Here is a 10,204-nt window from a genome sequence, read left to right on the forward strand (position 1 = left end):
ATGGTGAGCAGTGTGTTTGTGTTCCTAATAAAGTGGCCGTGTAGACATGGTCAAAATGACTTGCTGAAGTTTAAAGTGAACATGAGAATGCAGAGAAAAGATGATTTAAATGCCAGATTATCTGAGTGTTTCAGAATTTCAAACATTATTAAATCTGGGATTTTCATCATCTGCATTTACACAGAATGGTAGAGGAAAGAGAATGTGTGGCAGGACGCTGAACAGCAGCAGCAGCAGCCACATTATTGGATGTCAGTGACCATAATAAAGAAGCCTGAAGCAGCTGTCAACAAACTATTACACACTAGATATTACACAAATCCATCGTCAGTGTATTCTGGATTCAAATCCCTGCAGTCAGTTAAACTCAAAGAGACAAACTCCTGCACAGGAGAGTGATCTGTAGCAAACCTCAAAATCCACAACATGTGAAATGACACTGACTCAAAAGCATCATCATCAAGTACTTTTACTGTGCTTACACAAAGCAAAAGAGAAAAGGACGTTTTTTAACAACACAGATGTTGTTATAACACATTTAATATCTCCAGTAAATTAACCTGTGAACATCTTTCCATAAGTCTGTTCTTTACTAAACATTTACATTTACAGTAAAAACAAAAGCACTTTTCATTTTGTGAACGTTTTTATTTAAACAGATTTTTCATAATTGAAACACATTTTTGGCAGTAATGTTGCAGACAAACAGACACAAAATAACAAAACATCAACAGAAAAAAAACAACATCATTAGAAAAGATACATTCAATTTTTAAGAGTTGACACTTGTTTCCTTTTTAAGGACGAGCAGCTGTGAGTTCCCCTGAGTTTGATTGTAAATGACAAACAACTGCTCTGCAAACACTTTAAATTCACATTCAAAACATAACACTATTCATGACTGTTGTCACACACACACACACACACACACACACACACACACACAGTAATGACCCGTGTATTTCATCTGCAGCTATAAAAAGAACGTTTGTGTTGCTTTTGTCAACACAGACACATTATTGGCTAAAGTAGAATGGAAATGTTTGTGTCCATTTCAAGATAAAGTTTTATCTTCAAAGACAAAAGACAAATAAAAATAAAATAAAAAAACATCTGGATTTTGCTTCCTGAAAGTACAACATATTATACTGTTGTAAAATAACAGAAGCAACATTTCACACAGAGGTAGAATATTTTACAATCAATCTCTGCCGATGTGCAGCGGTGACCTTTAACATCAAATCTTTGCTTTTCATAAAGAAACTTAAAGTGATTGTGTCACATTTCATCCCAAATATGATTGAATCCTGCACAGAATCCTCTGATTAAAAAACCGTGGTGTGAAAACTGCAAACAGACCACTAATCAATATAATATATAGTGTATTTGTATAATGTTCACCTAGAATGTACAGACATCTGTTTGCAACACGTTAGGAGGAGGAACTCTGTGACATGTGCAGGAGGCTGATTATTAATCTGAGGGATTTGAACCCATGACGCCGCCGTCGGTGTCGCGGGTCAAGGCCACTGATGTGCAGCGTTTGAGTGTTTGGTGAAATGTGTTGTGATTATTTCCTCTGAAATAAACTCAGGTAGCAAACACAGCGTCGCAGTCACCGCTGATCATCGGCTGATCAAACAAAACTACTTTGCAGACAAGTGCTAATTTTGATCTACTCTACAGCAAAGCAACACAGTAACTACAGTGTGTACTCAGTAGTACATATAGTCTAATAAAAATATAGATTTGCATTCACGTCTTCACTTTCATGTGTGATTACACTACAATCATTCTTCATGCGTGGCGTCCTCCCTCAGACAGATTAGGCTTTGGTTTGGGCGTCTGAGGGACGATCTCCACACAAAGTAAAGCTTTTCTGTACCAACGAGCGGCAAAGCACTTCTGGTGTCAATGTTTAAGTGAACAAAAAGGAAGAAGTCGACAAAACAATGCAATCAAAGATACATTCATAGCATATAGTAGCACGTAGTACAAGAGTTTAGTACTGAGAAGATACCCTGTCACTTCACCATGTACAAATACACAGCTTTTTCAAATGTACTAAACCTTGTTCCCTGAGTTTAGGAGACAATAAGACAAATAAAATCAATTCTCAAACGAGGTAGTATAAAACAGGAGGAGCAAGGGCAGCTGCACAATGATCTACACGCACGTTATTATTATTATCATCATCACTATCATACCATTACGCAATAATTATTAATACTGGCTCAGTCCACACCACACGTGGATCAGGAGGAGGAAGAAGCTGCAGCAGCGCCCTCACCATCCCATAAATCAGAACAATCACAGAACATATTATTAAATATACAGTGGAAGGTTTAGCCCGACGTAAACCGAGGTAGATAATCAGCGAACAACACTCACTCTTCCCTTTCGCTCCAGTGATAAACTCTCTCTTAAATAAGTGAAACATTCATGGTGGGTGAGATTTAAAATAAACATTCAAGCACAAATTAAGAGAGGACAAAAAAACAAAGACATTCATGACAAACAAGAAAGACGTGAAAAACAAGGTCACACGGCTTCCTGATCGTTGAGGTCAAAGGTGAAGAAAAGAAAACAGGACAACTATGCATCACTTCAGCAGATGATTAGCATTACTCTGCTTAAAGCTGCATAGTTAAAGGTCACTTAGCTTCAGTTAAAGCATGTACTGTATGTAACCCTGTGTGATACTCAGGTCACAGGTCACAGGTCACAGGTCACAGGCTTTAAGTTAAGAGTGCGATTAATCTTCTCATCAAAATACCCAGAAGAAAGTTAATTCAAGCAAATCCTAAAAGGCTGAAACGATTCCTTTGACAAACAGTGAACACGCACACACACACACACACACACACACACACACACACACACACACTCTCAGCAGACTCCATCATGACTCTCCTCCTCCTCCTCCTCCTCCTCCTCCTCCGCTGCAGTCCGAGCTCCCGCTGTCCTCCGCGGTGAGAGACGGCAGACGGCTGCTGGCTGCAGATGAAAGGTCGGTGAGCTCCGTCTCGTCGTGAGAGAAGCGTCCAGAGTCCCCGGTCTCGTGGCTGCCCTCGCTGTTTGAAGAGCCCTCCGTGTCTCCAGGATGTCCCAGCAGCACCTGCAGGGTTCTGCAGGTCTGGTCTGAAGACAGCTCGTCGTCGTAGGTCAACACTGTGCTGCCCGGGTGGTAGGAGACGGAGCCGTGTCTCAGATTCTGCAGCACAGAGAAACACAGAGTGTTTATGACTAAACTTCAGTCGAGAAAAAGAAAATATAATAAGAATAAGTCTAATAAAACACCTGCAGTCACCATGTGACGAGTTTACTACTCACTCATGTGTCATTGCTCTTAGGCCCTGATCAGACCTGGTATTACAGGTATTACATTAACATTTCACCAGATAATAAATGTCCTCATGTCTCTCGGATCTCACCTGCACTGCTGTACTCTCCTGTTTCCCGTTCTTTCTGAAGGAAAACCATTTGTTTTTCTTCTCAGAACCGAGCTGAACTGGACCGAGACAGTTAATCCTGAGGTTTGTTCCACCCTGAGAAAACGTTACAGCTCTGAGCACTTTAGAGTCACGGCTTATAACAGGATTAGGATTAGATAGATAACTTTATCACTTTAATACATAGAATTATATGTATTAAAATAATATTATATAATATAATAATATAATATTATAATATTATGTTAAAGTGTTGTGTTACCTTTGCATCAATGAAATGGTTTGGACTCATCGTCACACTCACGTCCACGCTGTCCTCCGCGTGTCCATCAGAGCCCGGCTGTCCTGCAGCTGGAGAAGATGAGCTCGCTCCTCTGTGTGATTTCACCGCTGAGAATGTCCTGGAAACAGACAAACAATCAACAATCAACAATAAACAAACAGACAAACAATCAACAATAAACAAACAGACAAACAATAAACAAACAAACAATCAACAAACAGACAAACAATCAACAAACAAACAATCAACAAACAGACAAACAATCGACAATAAACAAACAGACAAACAATAAACAAACAAACAATCAACAAACAGACAAACAATCAACAATAAACAAACAAACAATCAACAATAAACAAACAAACAAACAAACAAACAATAAACAAACAGACAAACAATAAACAAACAAACAAACAATCAACAAACAGACAAACAATCGACAATAAACAAACAGACAAACAATAAACAAACAAACAATCAACAAACAGACAAACAATCAACAATAAACAAACAAACAATCAACAATAAACAAACAAACAATCAACAAACAGACAAACAATCAACAATAAACAAACAAACAAACAATAAACAAACAACAAACAAACAAACAATCAACAAACAGACAAACAATCAACAATAAACAAACAAACAAACAATAAACAAACAGACAAACAAACTAACAATAAACAAACAAACAGACAAACAATAAACAAACAATACATAAACAAACAAACAGACAAACAATAAACAAAGACTGATGGTGTCAAACCTGTTTTGGCCTCTGCAGACGATGATGAACGCACAGATGATGATGCAGATGAGAGCGATGCACACGCCCACCGTGATCCCCGTCACTGATTTCTCATCCAGGTGATAGAAACCATCAGAGAAGCCTGTGAACATGGTGGTGATTATGTTTCTGTTTGGAAAAGGACGCGGTGTGAGGTGAGTGTGTGAGTGTGTGAGTGTGTGAGGACGCACCTGTGGAGGAGACGTCTGACCACACCCTCAGCTCCACTGTGGGACAAAACGGTCCATCGCCCACGTCGTTAGAGGCAGAAACTTTGACCACGTAAACCAGACCAGGCTTCAGGTTCTCCAGCAGTGCCATGGTGATTGACCCTGTTAGTGACATCGAACAGTTACAACTTGAACTAAAGACCACTTTCATTCATTCATTCATTCATTCATGTAAACATAATATCTGGACGGTTGAAGGAATTAAACGTGAGTCTTATAATCTCACCCTCACCTTCTCTGTGCAGCACCTGCCATTCCCCAGCAATCCATGCATTTCTGGACGCGTAGAGGACTGTGTAGCGCGTCACAGCGGCGTTAGCTTCATCCGGAGGCTTCCATGAAACCAGCGCCGTGTCTCCTTCAATCAGAGTCACTTTCACGTTGGAAGGAGGCGACATGGGAGCTGTGATGTGAGCACGGACCAAGAGAAGGTCAAATCCAAACATCTGTCAATGATCTACGTTCAGTCGGAATCTATAGATGTTCTGTGCTCACCTTCAGCTAAAGTGGTCTGATAAACCACAGGACTCCAGGGACTCCACAGCTGATCCATGTGAAGGCGAATCGCAAACTCATACTTGGTGTTTGGCTGTAGATCTTTGAGAAGAAGACTCTGCTCATTCCTGCAGGAGGAAGATCAAACTGATGACGTTTACACACTCATGATATTCACTCATTCATTTATTCTCCACATGAGGGGCAGTCAGCTGACAGGAGGCCATCACACAGACAACAAGGCAATCAGAGAAGACTCCAGATCAGAAGGTTGTGACTTCAAATCCACGTCAGGGTCAAAATTCTTGGTCAACGTGTGTCTGTGAGACAAATTCTAACAACAATTCTCTCTGTCGGCCTCTGGTGCACACACACACACACACACACACACACACACACACACACACACACACAAAAACCAGAGAACCTGGAGAAAACCCATGTGTACATGAGAACATGTGAGAACATGTGGAGAACATGTGGAGAACATGTGATGAACATGTGAAGAACATGTGAAGTCCACACAGTGGAACTGGGTCTTGCTGTGAGGCAACAGTGCTCGCCACTTCACCACTGTGTGCTCTTTAGTTTACAGGGTTCGAGGTGAAGTGTGTCTTTATGAATGGCCAGCAGGTGGTGATATAGAGCCGCTGTGTGAGTCCCAGAGATCTGAGGCTGAGTAACCGTGAAACCATCAGACAGTTACTTGTGTTTGTTTTCACGCTCCTTAGTCCGGTGAAGATGATTCAAGGTTATTAACAGTAATAAATATGTGAACGTGTGACAGTTGAATGAACTCACGTGTGCAGGTAGAGAACCAGGGAGGCGTTCTGCAGGCCCACAGGGTTACAGCGGACCGTGTAGCCGACAGCGTGGCTGGAGGTGAAGGCCGGTCGACCCCAGTGCAGAAACACAGCGCTGGAAGTGTTGGTCTGTGCGTGGACGTTGTGCGGTGGAGGAGGAGGCGGAACCAGACGATCTCGAACAGCTGGAACATACATGTGTTTATAGAAAGCTCACACTGCAGTGTTTGTGTTACCATGATCTTTGTGTCTTTGTGATAAAGGACTCACAGACGCAGCCAGGAGTGCTGACAGTTTGATCTGCCTGGTAACCGTCGCCAACAAAGTTATAAGCCAGAAGTTTAACGTGGTATTTCTTCCTTGGATCTGGATTCAGAAAAAGGTTGAAATAAATCACGTCATAAACAGTTCAGAGGAATAATTCATCACCAGGAATAACAATGAGATTCCTGCGGTCAAGAGGGAGCAGGAGGGAGACGACAGTGTGAAGCAGTGTCACAAGGGCTCCACTATCCATCACCCTGTCACTCCTGCTGCTCACTGGACACAATCTGGGGGTCGTCGGCTTCAGTGACCCTGAAGACCAAATGTCCATTTAACCCTTTAAAGCGCGCAGATGTAAATAATATCATTCACAATATAGTTATTCTGTTTAAAGAAAGTTCCCCACACACACACACACACACACACACACACACCTGTGTATAACAGGCAGTGAATTACTTTAATAAATAAAAACACCTCGTTTTAAAAATGTGTTATTTGTGAACATTAAAGTGGAGAATGAATGACTTGATGTTTGTTGGCTATGGAAACGTGAGGTATTTTGTGGGTGGAGAGAGGAAGAGGAGGAGGAGGAGGAGGAGGAGACCACAGGAGATGAATCTGTGTCCACAGAGGTTAAAGAAGTGAGGAGGGGTGAAGAGGAGCGACTTCCTCCCCCACGCTGCCCCGAGGAGTTTCAGTGGAGCCAGAGCAAGGCCAGCAGGTCAGGCTGAGATAAAACTCCAACAATCTCAGGTCATGGGTGTGGATATGAAAGGAGGCGAGGAGGCGAGGAAGCGAGGAGGCGAGGAGGCGAGGAGGCGAGGAGGCGAGGAGACTCAGAAAGGAGCCTCAGTGAGGAGTTTGTCAGGATTCTAAACTTCTCTAAACTTTCAACACAACACAACACAATGGCTGTGATTATGCTGGAGAGGAGCTGTGAGGGGGGAAGCTGTGACATCTGGGCCACGACCTTTGACCTGGAATCCTGGCAAGCTAAATCCTGCAAAAGGAGGGGTTACCGGGGGGGGGGGGGGGGGGGCGGGGGGGTGCGAGGAAGTGAGTGTAAAAACAGGGAAACACAAGAGTGTCGAGAGAAGAGAGAAAAGACCGACGATCAAACTCCTGAAACTTACTCATCAATAAGTTCATCATCATTCATGGATGAATGATGATGAACTTTATTTATTACTAAATAACTTTCCTGACTCCACCTCCAGCTTGTTGCTCCTCTGACAGTGAACTGATTCTTTTAATCTGAATTTATGGTTTTCTCTCTGAAAATGTGAAGACTCATCATTTCATCGATCATGTGATGAATTATTATTATAAACATTAATATTGTGATTGATCACTTTTCTCTCTCCTGTCCTCTCCTGTCCGTCTGCAGTCTCTCCTGTCCTCTGCAGTCTCTCCTGTCCTCTGCAGTCTCTCCTGTCCTCTGCAGTCTCTCCTGTCCTCTCCTGTCCTCTGCAGTCTCTCCTGTCCTCTGCAGTCTCTCCTGTCCTCTGCAGTCTCTCATAAATCACGTTGTCGTATTAAAGGACATATTTGAGCTCAGTCTTTTTTTCTTGTTGGTTTCAGAGATTATAAATTATAAATGTCACTCCTGCATGAAGCCTCACACTCCTCCCCCTCTCCTCTCACACTCCTCCCCCTCTCTCTCACTGTTTCACCCCAACTCATACAAATCAATGCACAAAAACCAGATTATAGGAATGAACACCACATGAATAGATAGAGATGATGGAGTTAGAATAAAATCAAAGTTTGGTCTTAGAGAAAGAAGATTTGATGAATGTGATTGTTCATGCTGCTGCTGCTGCTGCTGCTGCTGCTGCTGCTGCTGCTGCTGCTGCTGCTGCTGCTGCTGCTGCTGCTGATTCATGAGAAGCAGCGCTCACATTGTCTGAGCTGCAGCTCAGTTGGTGAGAGGCTGTATTTGGTGGCTAATAAAGTTTCTTTGTGGCTTTCAAACACAATGAGAGGCTTTGATGTCTCTGCTCATAAAAGCCGTCATAAATCAGCCGGCAAAGCTTCTTTATCACAGACGCACAAAAAGATTGTTCGCAGAAAGGTCTGTTTTTGTGGTTTGATGCTAATTGAGATGATTGGTTTAATATTTATCTTCACTTTCCTGTTTTAACAAGAACAATCCACACTGTGTGAATTATTCATTACAACATAAGAAAAGATGGAAGTCAGTGAAAGTTAAAGTGACGTTTGTGCAGCTTTAACGTGAAGAGTTTGATTTGAACTAAACCTGGACACAGGAGTCACAGTCGACACCTACAGTCACTGAGAGTTCCTCCTGATTTATCAGTCAGCTGCTGACCAGCTGCTCGACCCCTCTGACCACAGATGCACTGAAACGCAATGTGACCTGAAGGCCAGAGGAGCACACACACACACACACACACACACACAGAGGTCAGGAGGTCATGGGTGTGGAGCTCTCCTCGGTCACATGACTGAAGCCAGTTCATGGCTCATGACTCACAGCTGATCCAACACTTTATACACTTTAATCATTCTATAAGTCTTCATGTGAACAGCAGCAGCTACATTTAAACTTTCACTGTTCACTTATTCAACTCATTCACATAGTAAACATAGTTAATGAGTTCATATTAACTCATTCACATAGTAAACATAGTTAATGAGTTCCTATGAACTCTTTAACTATGTTAAAACCCAGTGATAAATGTTTCTAACTGTGATTTGACTCTGATGCTGCTGCTGATGCTGCTGCTGATGCTGAGGCTGAGGCTGATGCTGATGATAAAGTGAACTCACCGAGTCCTCCGATGGTGTGAGCGTGTTGTGAGGCGAGCAGCTGGAGTGGAGCGCTCTCTGTCTCACTCTCCTCGTGGTAGAAGAGTCTGAAACCCTGAACAGCGGCTGAGTGTGTGAGCGACAGCCGCCAGCGCACGGACACCGTCGTGCAGTTCAGAGGCTCCAGGAGAAGCTCAGGAGCCAGAGGAACTGAGAGGAGCAAACATTCATCAGTCATCACCTTCAACAACAGGAATACAGTGTTTGTCAGTCCTGGTCCTGGTCCTGGTCCTGGTCCTGAGGACCCACTGCCCTGCAGGTCTTTGATTCTTCTATCTCACTTTTAAACTTCTCATGAAGACAACTCTTCCCTGGGGTTTTACCTCGTGCGCTCGAAGCCTTCGGCGTGCGATGAGACGTCCACGCGGACTGCTCGCCCCAGCCCACGCCTGTGGCAGCAACGATACGCAGCAGGTAGATGGAGTCCGGCTGCAGGTTCTGCAGGAGCTGGCTGGTTCTGTCGCCTGGTACTTCCACCTGTGAGACCGCGTTCTCGGCGCTGGTGCGATACGACAGACGGTAAGCTGACACTCGGCCGCGGCTCAGCTTATCTGGAAGAGGCTGCCATGACACGTGGATGTCTGTGGGACTGCGGCTGGTGAGGCTGAGCTCAGGAGCACGGACAGGAACTGAGGACGGAGACAACAGGAGACGGAATCAGGAGACTGTGTCACGCTCACGGCTCTAATGAATTAAATCAAAGTCAAACTCCTGTCCATTCATTTATTGTATTAGTCATTTTAAAATTGAAAAGTGCCGATAAAGGTAAGACAGTCACACACGCACACACACACACACACACGCACACCCTCCATGAACACAAGTGTGTGTGTGTGTGTGTAATCGTTTATTTAATAATACAGTCATGAAGGAGAGACTCATGCAGCCTTTGACACACACACACACACACACACACACACACACACACTGATTGTTTCTTGTGTAAACAGTGAAGTTAAATCACCTGATGAACAAACACTGAGTCTAAAACTCTATGAGCAGATCAATCACTTCACAGCTGTCTGTCTGTGTGTGTGTGTGTGTGTGTGTGC

General features: G+C 43.4%; 1 protein-coding gene across 1 annotated transcript in view; it reads right to left on the minus strand.

The window, feature by feature from the left end:
* Positions 1 to 627: 627 nt before the first annotated feature.
* Positions 628 to 10,204, minus strand: part of prtga (protogenin homolog a (Gallus gallus)) — a 23,504-nt gene continuing 13,927 nt past the window's right edge. Inside the window, exons 9-19 of the mRNA XM_058629538.1 lie at positions 9,476 to 9,781; positions 9,114 to 9,302; positions 6,324 to 6,419; positions 6,052 to 6,238; positions 5,251 to 5,378; positions 4,988 to 5,158; positions 4,717 to 4,857; positions 4,505 to 4,628; positions 3,715 to 3,853; positions 3,435 to 3,548; positions 628 to 3,214 (exon numbers count right to left, since the gene is read on the minus strand). Coding sequence (XP_058485521.1) covers positions 2,903 to 3,214; positions 3,435 to 3,548; positions 3,715 to 3,853; positions 4,505 to 4,628; positions 4,717 to 4,857; positions 4,988 to 5,158; positions 5,251 to 5,378; positions 6,052 to 6,238; positions 6,324 to 6,419; positions 9,114 to 9,302; positions 9,476 to 9,781 — 1,907 coding nt within the window. The 3' untranslated portion in view covers positions 628 to 2,902. The remainder of the gene's footprint in view (positions 3,215 to 3,434; positions 3,549 to 3,714; positions 3,854 to 4,504; positions 4,629 to 4,716; positions 4,858 to 4,987; positions 5,159 to 5,250; positions 5,379 to 6,051; positions 6,239 to 6,323; positions 6,420 to 9,113; positions 9,303 to 9,475; positions 9,782 to 10,204) is intronic.

Source organism: Solea solea, chromosome 5 (assembly GCF_958295425.1).
Source record: "Solea solea chromosome 5, fSolSol10.1, whole genome shotgun sequence".
Lineage (NCBI taxonomy): Eukaryota > Metazoa > Chordata > Actinopteri > Pleuronectiformes > Soleidae > Solea > Solea solea.